The following is a 19,454-nucleotide window of genomic DNA, read 5'->3' on the forward strand; positions in this document are numbered from 1 at the left end:
GACAAATGCTAAGCCAGGGCAACGATGAACACTTAGGAAGAGGTCAATGAATACATGAAATTATCAAGGAGTTACATATTGCATCTCCACTTGGGGCTAACATAGTCTCCTGGAAAAGGGTCAAAAGCAGCCTGCACAATATGAATTGCAATTTCACCAGTCAGCTGAGCTCTACTGGCTTGTATCAAGGCTCAATTTGGCCCAGTAACTCCAGCAGTGAGTCACATTAATATCATATACATTGTGAAATCCTACTCAAGATCTTGCAACAAGCAACATTATTCTACATTAAACTGGGTTCTGAGATATGGACATACATTGCAGCCTGAGAACATTTTGCCTAGAAAATGATTGACATTTAATGCTGGAAAATTCCCAAAACTATATGGGGGGAATTCTGCACTCACCTGTTGAAGTAACAAGTAACCACTGCCCCAGCAATTGTCATTTGCTGACAGGCAAGAATGAATTCACTAGTCCAGATAAGGCCAACAAAATGATACCACACCATGTAGCAAATTCCAGACAGAGCTCTGTACTCTACTTGTCCTCCTGAAGTAGTCTGTGCAGTACCTGGATTTGGGATTACATCACTATATTACTATAACACACCACACAAGGAGAAAATAAACTAAACAAAATCTAAGTGTTTCTGAACTCTTTTTCTTTTCTTCAATTAAATTATTAAAAAATAAATTCAGGTGCTATTTAATTCTATCCATTCTAGCAAAATCAAAGAGCCAACATTTTGTAATTCAAAAAGAGAATTTTGAAAAATAAAATCTTACAAAAATCAAAAGCTTGTGCTTCAATTGAGACTGAAACACAGCTGCCAATAAAGAGGACAGCTACAGTTTAACAAAGACTTCTGAGAAAACTTTACTCAAGATTTGAGTACTGAAATGCTTCAGAAGTAAAAGAAATCTTAATTATAACTCAGATTTGAAATAAACTCACAATCATTTATGAGAAACTACTTTAGACCTTTTCTATAAGAAGCAAAAGAGAATCACTGCAGAAAAGTATTAAGGATGCACATCACACCGTTCCAACAAAACTAAATTGCTATTTTGATCACTATTACTAATTAGAACCATGGCAACTACTTTTCTTTTTTCCATACTTCACAATCTTTGTGCAAAATAGAGGCTTATTAAGGCACCCTCTCCAAAAAACAAACCAACCCACCAGGTAGACATCTGTAGCATATGCTCCAGTGTTACTACTGTGTTCAGGAACACTGACAAATTCAAGCTACAAAATTTGCCTCCACTTCTGTTAATAACAAAGAATTTGTTGCATATTCAATAGATGGCTTTTCACAAAAGGTGAGGTAACTCTGGTCACTTAGCAATCAGACCTGTCTGTGTGCAACCCTCTGGTCAGGAGATAATGGCATCAGGACATTTGTTCCCAGTGAAAGGTCTCTAGGTCCATAACCTGCTATGTTTTTAGTTCACCAAGCCTTACGACTATAACCCTAAAGATAAACATCTTCACAGTGTAAAATGATCTCTGAAGGTGAGAGATTTCTTATTCTGACTCCATGAAAGAAAATAACAAAATGAAACAGAGAATTGCCTGTTACCCCTTGAACACCACAAGCTTTCATACTTCATGTTCTCCCACAGGACAGCACATCACCTTCAAGTTCAAAGCCACCACAGAATACAAAACTACCTGAAACAGTTCACTTATTTCTGTCCCATTTTTTCTATAGTCACAGAGTTCATACTAAAGAACAGCTAAAAGTAGAAACAATAAAGGTTTGTTATCAGCAACACCATCAGGTTTGGGCAAGGTTTGTAAGTCTTCAGAGCCAAGGTACACTTTTCTGTAAATTATGAAAAACATTAATCTACCCCATAGTAGCACTGCAGAATTATTGTAAAGTGCTTTGAAAGGATCAAAAAATGCTACATGAGTGCATAATTATTATAGCATTAGCTTAAGTATGTATCTGCATTAAATAAACTGAATTCTTTTACTCCCACATTAACATTCCAAGAAACTCATCCCTCTTAGATGCTCAGAGAGGAGTTACTTGCTTATTCAAGGTCTGGAAGAAAAGAGTAAGCCTATGAATAGATTTATAGCCTACAAACTAAGCATTCTTCCCAAAGCTGAGTCAATCTTCCTCTCAGCAGTCTTGTAATCAAGACTTGCATCCATCAACACAGTACAGCTGGCCTCACAGAGGAGTTTGTAGGTCCTTGTTTTTCAAGGCAGCCTTTGCTGAAGCACAAATACAGACATAAAGTTGTAGCTATTTTATTTTCTGAAAGGTTACCAATTTTAGCTAAACTCTGCAGCACTGTATGGCTGCTCATTCTCAGAAATACTGTTGTTTCCATTACCTTTAAGTGTATTTTAAGCCTGTAGAATGCAAAACACTTGATGATGGGAAAAAGCTACTACTCGTACCTCAGATCTCACAAACTCAGCCATTCCTCCCCATTCCCTGCCTTCCTGGTTTGAAGTTTGGATGCAAAATCTGGTTGGGTTTTGGGGTTTTGGTTTAGTTTGGGGTTTTTTTAAGGGGAATTTAAATTAAGTAAGTGAATCTATGTGCTATACTATTCCTTCCTGTTCTGAATTCAAGGAATTTTTCATCTTCCTTAATTCTTCCAAAGGCTCCAGACTTTTTCCTGCAGACACACATCTAGCCAAAGATGGTCATTAGCTATAACCTGTTATCCCTTATAGAGGGAGTGGATGTAAATGACACATCAGTGAGATACAAGAAGATCTCCTACCTCCCAATTTTTATGCCATTTGGTAGCAAAGTGCATTTTCCACCATACAATCCACCTGAGCATTTCTCTTCCCCAAAAAGGCACATTTCAGGCTTTGCTTCTGGAGTTTTGTCATGAAGACTGACCAATCTGTTTATGGTAAAATAATTCTGTTTGCTTTTTACCAGCCTACTGAAACAACCAGCTGCAGCAACAACAGTAATGGCTTTGTGTTTCCTGGCCAGCCTTTCCCTTCTGCATGTGCACAACTGTGGTGCAGAAATCAGACACATCCACCTGTGAGTTTGCCATTGATCACTCTGCTGCCTGGGTGCAGCGAAGTGTTTTTGTTACCTCACAGAAATCTGTTAACCAACGTAAACATCTGTGTCTGACTGATTCCCTGTCTTCTGGGTCTACCAAGCAGGCACAGTTTTGTCAGTGGAATTACATGCAATGCTATTTTCCCTACGTTAGATTTAGTAGCACAGAGGAAGTTTAAAGCTTTCCCAAACACCCTGTTGAGAAAAGCATCTGCCATTTCTCTCCTCACACCACTGTCATCTACCTGTTCATGCACGGTGAACTAGCTCAACAAAGCCCTGAAATAAGCTTTGTCAACAGAATACTTCTCTCCAACTACAGGATGAGGAATCTTCCTGCTGTATCATTAAGAAGTCAGTAAGAATCTGAAGTCCTTACAGCTGAATCACCAAACCTGAAAGCCTCTGATCAGTGCAAACGTTCTGCTGCGAATACTTCAAATGCACAAGTGTTTGCAAGAGAACTCAGAGGTTTCTCCCTCTGACCCCACAGCCCAGTGCTGTGCCTTCTGTCACTAAGCACAGCAATGCCATGGTACTGAATCTATATGCACATGCAGGATTATTAGATACATTTTGGTACCTTCAGCCTTATGTCAGATGCTCTCATTTGGCAACTGCTGCTGCAAGATTTTGCTGATGCCTGAAGCAGCTGGTTGTTACAAAGGATGAAAATTCTTGGGAAGTCTAGTTCAGCAATTTCCTTATCAAAAACAAAGACCCACTGACTAGAATATACTGAGAGTCTGTTTATCAGTTCCTGTTAACATGAAAATACGATGCGCCCTTCCCACTGCTAAATGAGGAAAGGTTTTGGCATCACACACTGAATCTTCATGCTTCCTGCTACAGAACTTATCGTGTTATTTTATTTAGCTTTTTTCCATGTACTGGTATTTACAGCTAAGCTAGCTGCCTGTAATTGGAATGCCAAGGATCCTGCAGGAAATACATTCTTTATTGCTGGTTCTGCTACTGCACAGCTTTGTGTGGCAGTTTTATTGCTCACTTGCCTGTAGGTTGCACCTTCATTACATGAAAAACCTCACACCACCTTCTCACCCTACATTACATACATAGTATTTATGCTGTGTGGACTTCACAGCTCCTGCATACCAGAAGGTGGAAAGACATGCTTTGCTGTGCCACATGGCCACTTCAGTTCTGCAGTGAGTGCCACACAAATTAGCAAACAATAAGACTCAATGACCCTACAGCATAACAGCTTTTCCAAAGCACAGCTGAACTCCATTCCTAGCCAGCTAATGGTCCTAACTGGTGCCACTGTTAATGGTGTCTGAAGTCTCGTGGTGTCTGGCATTTCTCTACCTTTCTAGCTCTGGAATTCAGTCTCTGCTGCTCTTACAGGTTCTGAGTTACCAAGGCACTTAAGCAGGTGCCTACCTTAAAACATATAAGCAGTCCCACTGAGTTTAATAGGATTATCCATGTGTTTCAAGTTAGTCATGTGCACAAGCACCTTGCCAAGCACAGGCTATAGGCTTCTATAGCTCCCAAGAAGATAGACTTTTCTCACAGCAACACTAACTTTTGGAGGGGGTGTAAATAAGGTGCCTGTGTGGTCACATAATCAGGTGCACCACAGCTGAAGCGAGGATCAGAGCTGTAAGAAGCAGAGACACTATAAATGCTGTATAACTAGAGGAGTTTCAAGGAGAATGCTAAGAACAGGTGCAGCACAGCAGAGAGCCAATTTCACTTACCCATCTCTGCATTAGACAAAAGACTAGTGTCTTTGTAAACATCTTATTTTTTCAGCTTTCTTGGTGCATTTACATTTAAAAGATAGTCTGCATAGCTCCAGAAAATGTATTTGTGAGAATAAAAAGTCAGAGGGTCAAAACCAAGAAACCCACTTTCTGTATTTTGCAAACTGAATCTTGGCTAGGCAATGATCAACATAGGAAACAAGTTGCTCAAAGAGATCTTCAGAGAAACACTCTCAGCTGTCCCAAGAAGTCCCTGAAACTCAAAAAGCAAAAGAAATGTCTTCCATTTACAAGGCAATTGAAGGAAACTAGTAGAAAATACAAAGCTGTTCTGCCAGTGCATTATTAACCATGCAGGACTATGTTTATTTACTTTTACTGAACTAGTCAGAACAGCAAAATAACCCCAAGGAGCTACCTCACTGTGAGCTGCTTTAACAGGCAGCATTTCAGAGGAGACCTATATCTGGGTTGAAAATAAACACCAAATTTAGCCTACTATTCATTTCTCTAAGTTTTGAGAAAACAAATCTGAGGTAGAGTATGGGACATGAGATCCAAACAGCTATCATACTTCTTGCTAATACTGACCTGTGCCACCACAAGAAATTTCCTCCACCTGAGAGCTGGATAAAGCAATCTTTCACCACCTCCTAAATCATTAAAAGGCTAAAATTGCCTTTGTTGTCTTCGAACTCCTCTCAAGAGGAGTTTCTCAGTAAGAAAACCAGCTGTAAACAACTGAGCAGATTCAGAAGAAACTTTCTCACACTACTTTATCAGCACCTAGCGGGCACCAAGACTGCTGCAGGTCATTTACATGGTGGACTTTGCTAAGAATTCCCTTTACACCTGTTGGGTAACAACAGCCACCATTTAACACAGTGTAACAAGAAGAAACATTACAAATACAAATGATAAAATTAATAGAGTTTTAACCAGAAAAATAATCAATTAGGTAGAGTGGCATTTTTTTAATCTACACTCTTGCTTAGGCTGTAACTTAGAATTGATTTGGGCTATTTATCAAATGCATATTTTCTTTTAAATATTAACATGGCAACTGTTAACAGAAAAATCTTACAAGGACTCACATCTACACTAAAAACACCCTGGCAGAAAACGATGGGCAAGAGGTATGCTTTACTAGATTCCTCATATGAGGAATATACTGATAGTTGAAATCACCTTCTCTTATGCAAAATCTGAAAAATGTCATTCTTTCAAGACTGCAAGTGTCCCAGAAACTTTACCATGGGTCTGCTGGGCAGGAAGGTTATACTGCCTCCTGTACTGCACCCCTCGTATCGCTGGCTGGGTAAATCAACATTCCTGTTATGCCAGGGAGAGGACAAAGCCTGAAATACCTTCGGGCCTGGAGATGTGTGCTGCACTATGAATGGAACAGCAGGTCACAAACTGTTTGAACCCTGCTCTCCAAGCAGGCAGGGGGGAAAAAACAGTCTAATGGAAACATCTAGCAAGAAACAGGGCAATGAAGCCCACAGCCAATGAAGGAAAATGACCAACATGGAGAAAACATAAAGAGCCTCTCAAAGGCAGTTGTCATTGGGGGTTATTTCCCTGTGAATACAGGTGGGATTTGCTTTCAGGGATACTGTAGGAGTCACTAATTTCCAGGAAATACCTGACCAGTTCCCTGTTCTGCACTTATCTTCAAGCTGTTTCTGTCGTGCGTGCTGAACCGTTTCTCCTCTTGTCATGATTGCTGCATTTCCAAAGCTGCTGAATACAACACTCAGCTGGCATTTTCTAAATTCAGATTTAACAAGGGCAAGCTTTGCATCCTCGTGTTTGCATTACAAGTCCCAGGGAATTTTCCTCTAATAGTTATTGTTAATTATATATTTAGCAAATCTGTGTGTTACCATTCATTTTGTTTACCTGCTACCAGATTTACTACAGTTAATCTTAAATTGCATCTGATCCAAGCAGGTGCATGAAATGAACAGTTGGTTGATAGCTCAGGAGATGCTCCTTTTTAGAAAGGACTGCTCTGAAACGGTGACAAGGTTCCCTACAAAGCCAGTCTGAAAATTACTGCTGTCTGACTGATATGCACAGAAATGGGATGAAGGTTTTGCAGGAAAGCTTAACAAAATCACAAAGCTGTTTCTGGCACATAGTGACGCCTCTGTAAAGGCAAAATTCAACTCAGTGTGGAGAAGGAATAGCTGTGACACCTAGAGATAAGTGAGTCTGCTTGGCTCTTTAAGTCAGCCAGGAACAACTCAGATATTAAGAGGCTGGACATTTGGCCTTTCTAGATCTGACCCTTTTGCAAGAGAAGCAGATTATCAGCCAGAAAAGTGCTTCAAGCCATTTCTGACAGGCAGAAATAGACTGTGTGAAAGGCAGCAGAAACAGACACCTTTGCAAACCCACATGACTCTGCAATGAAAGCTGGAGGGAAACATAACCTAGCCTAGCCTAAGCAATGAGTGAGCTATGTGCAATGCCAGCATGGACTCTCACTGTCATGTTACAAGTGAAGTGGGCCTTGTACAGAGCCAGAATGAACAGGGTGAGACTGAGATGGACGGTGCCTGACCCATGGAAGTGGGGAATTCTGCCAGTTTTGCCAAATGGGCCCAGCTGCAGAAAGGCTGGAGGCTTTTTGGCCTATCAGGGCCTGTACAGAGGGAGTTACTGCAGCCGCTGTCTCAAGGGGTGGTGGAACCACAGGATAAAATGTTAACACACAAGCATCTGAGGAGCCAGGCTGTGCTTGGTTTTCCACCCAGAAACCACTGCCAAAAATCAGAAACTAGAAACCCCATGAAGAACTCTGGCAGTGACTGTCTTTATCCACATCAATTCTGTATCAGCTCCAACTCAAAGGACAACAGCTGATTTCTAGCAGTGGCACTAGAAATCTAATATCTAAAAACCCCCCCACAACCAAATCCTAATGCTTCCTATGTATAAAGGGTAATGTCTGCATGAGTATACAGGGGGTTAGCTTCCCTTCTTTGAGTGATGTTGCATGGAAAAACAACCTCCCCCTGCCTTGAATGGTGTGATGCTAAGGGGCCTGGTTAAACCAGTGACAGATCTTATAGTGGTATGTCCCCCAGTAACACCACTTCCAGACACAAAATCTTACAGATCTTTCATGGTGACTGACTACTTCTACAGAGCACCTCCCCTACAACTGCACAAACCTCTGGATTAATGCCAATAATTTAGCCTGTTGTACCAGTCTAAATAATCACAGCACTTGCCACTGGACTACTGCTCAGAAACTACATGCTGCTTCCATGAGAAGTGGACATTGTTTGTAGTCAGATGAGATTAACATTCTCATTTCATAACAACTCACAGAACTATGGCAATGTTGAAGACTGCAACAAGGAGGGGGGGGGAACAAACAAAAGGAAAGAGTAACACAATTGTGTAACAACACTAGCCCACATTTTGTACACTAAAACCAAGAGGTTTTAAGAACTGAATTTAGGAAACATAGCATTAATCCAAAAACACAGAAAGCATATACTTACCTGCAGTTCCTAAGCTAAGTAGTACAGCAACCCAAAATACCCAGAACACAAGGAGAATCAGAAAGGTCCAGAGTGGTTGGAACAGGAGGAAAGGAATTCTGCCAATGATTTTGCCAACAATTCGAAAGAGCCATACAGTGAACTGAAGCTGCTTTCTTAGTACAAGTATAAGGGAAAGCAGAACAACCTGTTACAGGAAATAAAAAGATACATTGGTATTTTCCCCTAAGAAAAGCAGTAGAGTTGTCAAATGTGGGACTGGGGGGGTACAGATTTCATAAAGACATAATAGGAAGGCATTTTACACCAGCTTACTGCAAAGTGGAAAAGCTTTCTGAGACACTGCCTATGTTGTTAAAAAGCCTGTGGATTAAAATCTGGGTTTCTGAAATTGTTACTGTTTCCTTGAAACAAAACAGGACTTGTAGAATTCTATTTCACCCAATGGAAGCAGTCTGTTTTGCTTCACAGCAAACACACATGTACATTATGTGCTACATATTCTTCTCACATACCCTGTATACATGGACATTTAAACTTCCTTTCTACTCAGGCCAGCTTGCCACTGGTTGCAATGGTAAGAGGACCATCCCTTTTCTACAGAGAGGACAGCAGCACTACCAAACTAATTTGGGAGCTTTTTATGTATGGAAGCAAAGCAGACATAATATGAAAATTAAATACATTTTTTTTTTACTAAAGTAAAAAAAGCCAAACACTAACAACAAAACCCCCAAGTCAAAATCCCCACAATGTCCTCAGTTCTTTGTATATCACAAGGAACTATGAACAATAATTAAAAGAGAAGTTGGAATCTATAAAATAATAAAAGCAACCACTGGCAGTTGTTTCACTAGTTTTCTTGCCTGGTCTACAAAGCAGCCACCAGCTCTGAAGAGAAGCATAACCTGTAGCAGTGGAAGTTACCACAGTTCTGCAAACGACAGTCAGTTGTACTTCAACACACAAAGGAACCTTTGCTTATCCCTTGAGTATCAACAGAAGTAAAAAGGTTTTATCTTATATAGGATATGAAAAAAAATCTGATCTGTGACACATTTATATTTGTCACTGTAAACTGCCAGACTGTTCATATAGGGTGAACCCCAGTCTGTGGATCTCACTTTGCTCTAGGAAAACAGAAGAACAATCATTTTGACAACCGTCTCCAAGCACCAATTGCCTGTACACTCATACTGAGCAATGAGTACTTTAACACTGCAACATCAGGGTAAAAACAAATCACTTTAAAATTGCAAGCCACACTCAACATTTTCTGTTGGAAAACAAGACCAATGAGAGAAAAGCAGAATTCAGCCCCATAACTTGAGGGCCAGACACTGCTGTCCGTGCTTCACTACCCCTTTCACTGCCTACAAGAGCTGCCATCCATTCTCCCACTGACAGGGTAGGTTGAATCTGGAGATCTCGTGTTCATATCGATCCAGTGCCACTTTGCTCACCCAACAGGACTCTTCAGTTAGCCAATGCAAAGAAGAATGGGGATGGAACAGAGTTCTTGCATTTCTACAGCACCAGTGCTAACAGAACAGGGCTGAAGCGTTGGCTCAGCTAACAAACAGATTTCACAATGAAGATACAAAACTATTTAAACCAGTCTAAGAAGATCTTACAAATTACTCTCATTTTCAAACCTGAAAGGAATGAGGAATTATTTTTACTGTTGCAGAACCACTGCAGTTCAGGTTTTCAAGTTATGGCCTCTGTCATTGCTGAGGGTAAAGTGCTACTTACAGTAACTATTGTTGACAAGATAGCATATCCAAGTAGAAATTTTACATTTTCCTTTTCTGTTTCCAATTCAGTGCTGGGATCGTTCCTGTAGTCATAGTAGAGCCACCAGAGAACACCTGAGACAACTAAGCAAACAAGAACAGCATGAAGGCAGGCAGCACTCCCCAGGCTGCAGCACACTGCTGGGGGCAGGCTTTTGTCTGCCTGGCCTCCCATGCCAGTCTCTCATCCTTCCCCCTAACCCAAGCTGAGCTCAGGAGTACTGTGACATAGCAGAATGCACAGTATCAGTGTTCACAAGGAAAATTCATGTAATGGTCTGTTAGTCTGAGGTAAAACCACAGCAGAACATTTGGTTTTCTTGTAGTTAGTCAAAAAGCTGAGGCATGTAATTTCATAGAAGAGATACAAAGCTATAACTTTCATGGAATGATAAGCTTTAGCTGGACATGATCCTGTAGGTCTCCCTTTCTAAAGCAGTGTAAAACTTCACTAAACTGTGCAACAGTAGCATTTTCATAACTGCATTCATCTGCCAAAAAAAACAGTAATCATCATCCTAGAACAGCACAGCCAGACCTTGGCACCAAAAGGCAAGCAGGGCTCAGCTTGGAAATGGCTGTGGTAAGTTTAAGGTTACTGAGGATGGCCGTGTAGCAAAAGAGCTGTTTGTTCAGCTGCCTCTCCTGCAGTTCAGTGAGATGATCCATTTAACTAAGCATATGCTAGAAGGTAAATATACTTACATAACAATCCAAATACAACCAGTGCAATCAAAGTATGGACCAGAACTGTCCGAATGAATCTGAAGGCTAAGACCAATGTAAAAGAGAAGGCTGAAAAATATACAAAGTAAGTTTATTATGAGCGTTACAACCCATTTAACTTAAATTTATCTTCAAAGTAAGAGTTGAGGTTCTTGCAGAATTTGGGGTTTTAAACAGAGGTCTCAAAAGCACCTGCATTTAGTGAAGCTGGCAACATTTCTAACATTTTAAACACACAGTTAGTTACCTATAACTTATCAATAATGAGCTTATAACTGAAATATTTCACCTTATTAGCTTTTCAGTAATATTCTGCATAAGATTTAAGTTAAAATATTCATGATGGTGCCATTTGTTTTTCCATCATTATTTTCTTACAGTCCCCTGAAATGAGGTGTATGATCATACACAGAATCTGGTATTTCAGAGGGCTGTATTTCATCAGTCCATCCAATGCCTCCTGATAAAAACACCTTTCTTAAAACCAACTCTGCCCGGAAGATATGAAAAAGACTGCTTTTAAATTAAAACATAAACTTAACAGAAGCATTGGAAACCTCAAGTGTGGACTGAATCTTGTTATTCACTTATTATTTATAACCTTACCTAGTGCGAGGACACTCAGTCCTATCACAGTATCTCTTCCTGCCAATATTCCACTCAGAATTCGGTGAAGAACATCCATCTCGTTAACCATACTTATTAAGACAGATGCATATTTGGAATAGCATTCAGGATTTTGTGGAACACATCGATTAAATAATGGAAAAGATTTACTGGAAGGGTAAAAACAAAGACAGTAAAAAATATTAACTACTGGACAAACAGAGATCCATCCCACCATCCTCTTTCAAGCCCTCTGCAGTACCCTACCAGCATCCTCAAGACAAGTTTTGCAGCCTCAGCCATCCGGTCTGATCTGTAACCTGGCAGACATCCTCCCACCCAGGAGGAGACCTTGCACATGGAGTCTGACACAGCAGGGCACTGGGCATGGGAGCAGCCTCTTACTAATGGTAGTTTTGTATTTCATCTGCCAAATAACCCCCTAGCAGCATCGTGCTGTAGCACTGCACCAGAACAGCTGTTCAAGATCTACCTGGGAGAAAAAAATTAATCACTATCTCGACCACTGTCAGCACGTTGGTCCTATTCCCATTATAGTCTGGCTTCACCTGCTTTGCTCCAATTTGTTTATGTAAAACCTAAATTCATGCTAACATAGCTTTAAAATACCTTGTAGATAATTCTAGACCACAAACACTGTTTTTATGATACTTAAGCATTCTAAAAGCCACATCAAAACAATGTTGTAAGGTTCAATTAACACCACTAAATATGAGATTGTTTGGCACTCCCAGCCAAGCTTCTTGAATGTATTTATTGTCCCCTTTGGCCATGCTGTACTACAACAGTCAAAGATACATTCATACCTAAAAAGAAGGGGTTTACTTAACACACAGAAGCATCTCTGACCAGCTTTGCTCCTACTATGAAATATTACTATGCAAGATGAGTAACTTTGCTGAGTTCCTGGCCAAACAGAAAAAAAAGTCTATGTAGTAGAAGAAATAAGTACCACATGCCATATTTTTTCATCAGTTTTCATGCTCTCCTTTGATGCACTGTATGTAATGATTTTATCTGTCTCCTACTCTCTTCTCTTTGCATTCCTCCTGTTTTCTCTTGCTCAGAGCAGAAGACAGCTCTGCAAACACAGAGATTCCAATTCTTTGCTGTATCTTCACAATACAGTGGAGTAAAAAAAAATCATGGGTTTAAGGATTTTGACTTAAAGTGTCAAATATCAAAAACAGTGCCATCCACTGACCTGTGATTCAAGCAAGCTGTCTAGGAAGTAGTTCTGATGGAAATTTCTGGGTTCAGAATAGTGAACAAGACACAAGACCACAGCTCCTCTTCCTTAGCAATAAGGGAGAGAGAGAAAAAGTCTGTAGAGGAGGTATGTCACTCCTCACAAGGAGTCGTTTTCTAGAGGAAAATTCTCTAAAGGGTAGAGGAATGGAGGAAATGCAGTGCTTGTTCAGTCTGTGGGACAGGACACCGTCGTGTTCACTGGCACACATGAGAACTCACAAGGATACATGTACAAAAATGAACAAAACAAAGCCATTCTGACTGTAAAGCACCAAGTCAGATACAAACCATGAAGAAATAACACTACTTAAGAAGCTCTCTGGATTCAAGAGTGATGCAAAGTACCAGTAACTCTCACCTTGGTGGAACTGGCAGTGTGGGACACAGCTCAGCTGCCTGTGGATTTAGCGTGTAACTGGAAGCGTTCAGGTTGTAAACACAAAGACAAGAACCTAAAGGGGGAGGGGAGGGCAGAGAATAACTTAATATTAATTAAAGTTTTAGAGAAAAATGCATTATCAATTATGTTTACACTTCTGCTTTGATCCCTTAGCAGGCCATATTCACCCCCTAATATTCCAGTGGGAATATAAACAACGAATTAGTTAACTGGGTAAATCTAAAGCAATCTCTGTCCATCTTTTGCCTCCTAGACTTAACTGTAATTACCATTTACTGATCTTCCTGCAGGGAAAGCAAGCTCTTTGTTCCATAGTGTGATACTTCATCACTAAACTCTTACTCATTAAGATATAGGAACAGAAAAACCTAACATGACAGAAGCTACAGTAGAACTACGCCCTTCACGATTTAGAAGGGAACATACATATATCTATCCAGATGTGTCATATTTTCCAGGTCTGAGGCTAAATACTACCAGGTACTCTGCTAAAAACACCCTGCTCCACTACATAGTGCTTCTGGGAAAGAAAGGCTGGATACAGTCAAGCCATTCCAAACACAATACTGCCCTCTCCCTCGAGATAAACATGCAAGTACTTTCAGCATGTAGATGGAATTTCATGCAATTATATTCAGTTACACTGAAAAGATTTATTTATATATTATCATGGGTGTTTATAACTTTCTGTACATACCAAATGATGGCAAAACACCCCATAATGAAATTAAAACAAACGTTGTCGAATTAATTAGCAATCCTTGCCAATCAAAACAACAAAACAAAACAAATGGAATTGTGACCTTCAGTAAAAATAGCCATACATAGTCATATGGTCTGCAGTTACACATACCCAATGGAACAGGGGTTAGGCTGCAGGTTATGTTATTTACATCTTGGACATGAACAAGCTGGAGCTGCCTCTTTGGCACAATAACTATTTCTGACATTATATTCATCCTGAACACCAGAATAAAATTAATAAACTTACAGGTGGAATAGCAGACTTTGGGATCTGATATCTAAAAGGACAAAGGCACTTATGTAGCTCTGGAATTGATAATCCCACCAAAGTTTTAATGAAATTTAAAAGAAGCACTCAAAGTTCTCAAATAGCACATGAGCTACTTCACCTACTGGCACCCCCACCAAGCTATGCTAGTTAATTCTCAGCAGCCAACTTTCTGCTGGATAATCTCAGCGTTGAGCAGGAATTAATCAACAACTTCTCAATTTGTGTAGGAGAGCTGCAACATTTCTAGAAACTATGGCTTTGAAACAAAGCAGAAACAAGGCATTTTATTTTCTGTTGCCATGATCTGCTCAGGAAATTAATGGTAAGAAATGACTCCCTAGCGTAGCAAACGTAAGAATAACACAGTGAAAGCTGCTCAGCTGTTCCACAGATACACAAAGATATTTATATTCCCTGTTGCACACCATTTTTCCTTGCAAAACTCTGGAGGTCTTCCAAAGAGTTGAGCTGCTCTTCTGGACAGCTAGACACACACAAGGAAAGTGAACTGCTTTTGAAGCTTTGCATTTCCAGGCTGCAAGGATTCAGGAAGAACACATACCTAGAAAGAAAACAAGAACCTCTTTTGAAAAAAACAAGATTTCTGGGATGTAGATATTTAAATTCTGAGTCCTCTTTCCATCTTTTTAAAGTGCTACAAAGCAAATTAAACTCTTTTCCACATACAACGGAAAACAGTGGAGTTTGGAGTCAGAAGTTAAGTGGCAATTTGAGAATATGCTACATTTTCAGACTTCATTTTATGTTCTTAAATGGCACTAGAAGCTGCCAAGGTGGGTGCCATTCTACAAAGTTCATGGGAGTCAAAAGAATGACTAGGAACTGCAACATTCAACTTCTTTAAGGAGAAAGATGTGCCATACAGAATGACCGCTGCTTTGGCTGAAGTCCTATTTAAGTTCTTATTTAAGAAGAAGCCAGCATAAGGCATAATGATGCAGCAGATTTTCAATCTTAATTTCTATCTAACTTTTTTGGTTTCACTCACCATTTTGCACCATTCTCACACCTTTTTTTTTGCCTTTCAATATAAGCATGTGTATATAAATATATGATTAACAACTAGAAGACATACTTCTTAAGTGTCAAACATTTAATTTCTTCAGACATTACATGACATACTTACTTTTTGTTAGTCATGTCCTGTCCAGAAAGGGATGCTCCTTTTACAGGGGTGTTCTTCCTACCACATACATTCCCAAAGCTGTCATATCCAAGCACAAGTCTTTCTGCAGCACCAGCCATCACAGCATAGCCAGTTACAAACATCTGTTAAAATATCTTAAAGTGAAATTATGCTACAATAGCTTTTACTTCCCATTCAAGAACTACTCCTCTTAACCCATGCATTTTTGTCTTCTGGATGCAAACAGTTAAATCTAAAATTCACCCCTCTGCATGAGGCCAAAGCAAGTCATATGGACAAGCTTAGCCCTATTTCCTTGTTGAAGCTTTGCCTCATCTGTTGCTAAGAGTACATAAATTAGGCATAACACAGCAGTAGAATAAAGACAGGGGTCTGGATTAAAACAATATGAACTCAGTAATAAGGTGATAAACACTGCCTGTACCAAAGTTTGATTGTGTCACTAGCTAAGGTCACTCAAAGGTGATTTTTCACATGTGCTCACTGCTGCTCATTTTTCAGGGTGCCCTTGAAGACACACCTGGGCAAGACATCTGCTGAAATGTTGAACCCTTGCAGTTGCTAGTTAATTTAATCATAGGTATATTTTAGATACATAAAGTACAATTAAAATGCAGGTGACCTGAAATTTCAAGAAGATGCATTCTCTAACACATGTGAAAAGCCAGAAGGGAGCCACACTGTGGACTTAGGTGACACTGCACTCATCTTTTAGATGCTCTGCTGTCAGATCAAAGCCCCAGCAGATCAACTCCCTGTAAAACCTAGGGGCAGTTAGGGATCTCCACCGGCCAAGTAACCAACAGAAGACACTCTGCTTAGGAATGCAATTTAAACCTCTTACACCCCATGTTCATGCACACCACGAAGGCCAAAACAGCCCTTGGAAAGAACCTTTCCAAGTGCCAAGAAGCAGTAATTCTTCTTCAGGGAAGCTGGTGAAGTCCTGAGCACAACTTGACTCAAAGGCTTATTTACACCACTACAGACGAACTTCATGATTCAGTCGTCTCCTCTGTCCCATGGGGGTGTAAACCACATTTCACACACACCAAGGACAATACACTAAGCTCTATGGCTACACGCCAACTGCTGGCAGCAGCAAGTCTTCTCAGTCTCACATTAGCCACAAGTATTTTGCCAAGTATCAGCTCCGCTGGAGCCAGATTCCATATATCAGATCCAGCACAACTGCTTTCTTAAAGGGTTTAGAGGCTTTAATTGTAATTCTACTTTTAATATTTGCAACTGAAGATGGGACCTAGGCAAAAACAGAGTCTCATACACAAACATATAAATACCTGCTTCCTTAGTACCCCCACTGTACTCTCAGTTTCACTATTATAAGTCTAACTAGTTGAATAACTTTAGGGGGGGTTAATTAAGATGCTTGACAATGCTGTCTCAATATGGAAATCTTTGTAGAGACTCCATAATTAAAGCTGCCACACTTCTTGTGCATGAGATATTTGTTACAGTAACAACATATTTTCAGATCCAGATTATTTACCTAGCAAAATATTTTTTAATAATTAAATTGTTCTCAAAAGAAGAAATGAGCTGGCATTGTAGGAACCTGAAATATGCTTTCAGAAAAACTCTGGCATTCCTTCTAAAAATGGATGTTATTGGTCCATTGCCATCACTATGGCAAATACTGTGTACATGTGAATTTAAATTTTTTTTAAAGTGCTAGAGACAAGCCATAAGTACTGTTAAATAATAGATGGCTGTATGACTGCTGGAGAGGTGTGTCTATACGTGCCAGTGATAGGCATTTCCACAGACTTCCTAACCTGGTTTCAATTTTTTTCCACCACGTGAATAAATCAGTATCCCCAAAATTTTTTAATCTTCTAAAAATAAGATCAAACAACAGAAAACAGATACACGTACGCAGTAGGCTATTTCACAGAGACCAAGCAACAAAACCAGTGAGAGAAACCAAGCAGAAATCCTAAATTCTCACCATTTGACAGGTATAATTTTTGGCATTCCCTCCACTGAAGAGAGCACCAAGCGTAAAGCAGCAGGTAAAACCCCTGTCCTGTCGAGGAAGTTCAGCTTATTCAACGTTCAAAATGTGTATGCATGCTTCTACATTAGGTTTCACTGAGAGTTACTAGGAACTGACTTCAAAACTAACAGCGTATTCACAAGCATCTTGAGCAACCTCAGTCACATAAGGAAAAAAAGCCCCACTCATACTTAAGACAGACAAAGCCTGTTCCCAAAAACTTACACCCCGTTCTAAGCCCAGGACAGGTAACGACTGGATATAAGATCAGGCAGGATGCAAGATAACAGAGCTGGAATGAATGAGAGAAGCAGAGCTCACTCAGAGCCTGGACTAACTTCCAATAAAGCCAACTCTCCATTACCCAGCCCTAGGTATATACGGCCGGACCTCCAGAGCGTGTCCAGCAGACCCTGCAACCCAGCACCGCACCACCGCAGCGACGGTGCTGTCCCAGTACGACCCCGCCAGCACCACCGTTGCCGTTCCGAGGGAGCACACTACACCGCTGCAGAGCTCTGCAGCGGATTTTTCTTTCAGGAAAAGAGAAAAAAAAAAGCCTGCTTACCAAACCAGCCCAGAAGAGAAAGAAGAGGAGCAACCAGAGAGGGTCTGTGCACTGCCTGTAGGTGACCGGTCTCCACTCCCGTCGCTCAGAGACACTACCTCCAGCGTCCTAGATTGAAAGGAGAGGAACCCCAAACACAACAACCCAATAAGCGAGCAAAACGTCCCGTGAAATTACAACCACCTTGCAAACCGCCGAGACAGCTGGAAGAGCACAACCTTCCCCTTCAAACGCCAAACGTCCGGTTGCTCTCTGCTTGCAACAGCCGCGCTGTTCGCCCAACGCCGACGCTGCACCGCAGCCCCGCGCCGGCCGGGGCAGGCCTGGCCCCGCTGCAGGCCCCACTTCCCTCTCTCCCGGCGGCGCTCACCTGCTGCCGGCCCCCGCGCCGCTCCATGCTCCCGCCCGCCGGGCACGGCCGGGCCGGGCCGCGCCGCGGGACCGGCCGGAGGACCTTGGGCGCAGCGGGGTGCGGAGACCGCGGCGGGGTGACGCTCGCTACCAGACCGCACCAGCGCTCGCCGTGTGCGCCGCGGCGCCGGGCCCGCCCGAGAGGAGCGCCGCGGCCGGGCGGTGGCACCTCCGGCAGCTCCTCCTGCCGCTGTGGCCGGGCACTGCCAGGCCCGTCCCGACCGCCTCTCCAGGAGCCGCACGGCGGGCGGGCTGCGGCCCCGCGGGGCAGCTGCGTTTGCGGGAGCAAACGGCATGTCTGCACGGAGCTCAAGCGCCGGGGGACGGCAGGAGCGCGGTGGAAGCGCGGGCGGAGTTCGCTGCCCCGATTCGTGCAGTTAACTTCCCGGGATTGTCGGACGGGTGGGTGGCTGTGGCCGCACACGGCAGCACCGGTCTCACGCAGCCGGAACCCTGCGGGGCAGGCGGCCCCTCCGGGCCCGGGGCACGGGGCCCGCCCTCCGCCCCGCCGCGCTGGGCTGAGCCTGCTGGGCGTCCGAAGCCGCGGGTCTACAGACAGGCTCTGGCCAGAGCACAGGCTCATTTCTCACCGTCAGTGACTTTGTTTGTGGGAATAACCGTAGATTTGCACAAAACACGGGCTGCTTCGTTGTGCAAGGCCAACGAGGGTGAGACCAGCTCACTATTCAGGCCGCATTATCAGCATACAGGCAGTCAGAGATCCTTTCCAGCTCTCGTACAGTTACATTACACCAGCACAATGTTAGACTGTAATTACCTCTCGCCGCTGTCCAGTGAGTTTTGCACGCAGAGGAATCGCCAGACCCAATTCCACGGGTGCTCGAGACTTGCATGACCAGCGAAGGCAGAAGTTACTCGCCACTTCCACTGACCTGCTGTCTCAGCGCCCTCCCTGCTGTATTTTTATTTACATGTGAACTAAATTCAACTCCATCATCTAGGGAAGGTTAATATTACAAATGGAAAAGATCTTAAAAGTGCCTTTTCGTTCCCTTCCCGACAGTCGCTGGGAAAAGAAGCCCTCTCTAAGAACCGACCACAACTACAACAAAACTGAGTGGAACTGAAGCCGTTTTGGGAAGCTGTTTAAGAACTGGGAAGAGGCAGAGCAATAGGCTGGTGTTGCTTACAAAGAACTTGTTCCA

The 19,454-nt window shown here is 42.0% G+C and overlaps 1 protein-coding gene across 1 annotated transcript in view; it reads right to left on the reverse strand.

Moving 5' to 3' along the window:
- SLC44A3 (solute carrier family 44 member 3) overlaps nucleotides 1–15,285 on the reverse strand; it is a gene marked incomplete at its 5' end in the record, with an annotated part of 38,293 nt that extends 23,008 nt beyond the window's left edge. Inside the window, 8 exons of the mRNA XM_084266318.1 lie at nucleotides 408–573; nucleotides 8,310–8,496; nucleotides 10,065–10,189; nucleotides 10,811–10,900; nucleotides 11,438–11,607; nucleotides 13,068–13,161; nucleotides 14,550–14,686; nucleotides 15,272–15,285. Of these exons, the coding sequence (XP_084122444.1) occupies nucleotides 408–573; nucleotides 8,310–8,496; nucleotides 10,065–10,189; nucleotides 10,811–10,900; nucleotides 11,438–11,607; nucleotides 13,068–13,161; nucleotides 14,550–14,686; nucleotides 15,272–15,285 (983 nt within the window). The remainder of the gene's footprint in view (nucleotides 1–407; nucleotides 574–8,309; nucleotides 8,497–10,064; nucleotides 10,190–10,810; nucleotides 10,901–11,437; nucleotides 11,608–13,067; nucleotides 13,162–14,549; nucleotides 14,687–15,271) is intronic.
- Between the last annotated feature and the right edge of the window lie 4,169 nt (nucleotides 15,286–19,454).

This window comes from Gallinula chloropus (assembly GCF_964237585.1).
Source record: "Gallinula chloropus genome assembly, chromosome: 6".
Classification (NCBI taxonomy): domain Eukaryota; kingdom Metazoa; phylum Chordata; class Aves; order Gruiformes; family Rallidae; genus Gallinula; species Gallinula chloropus.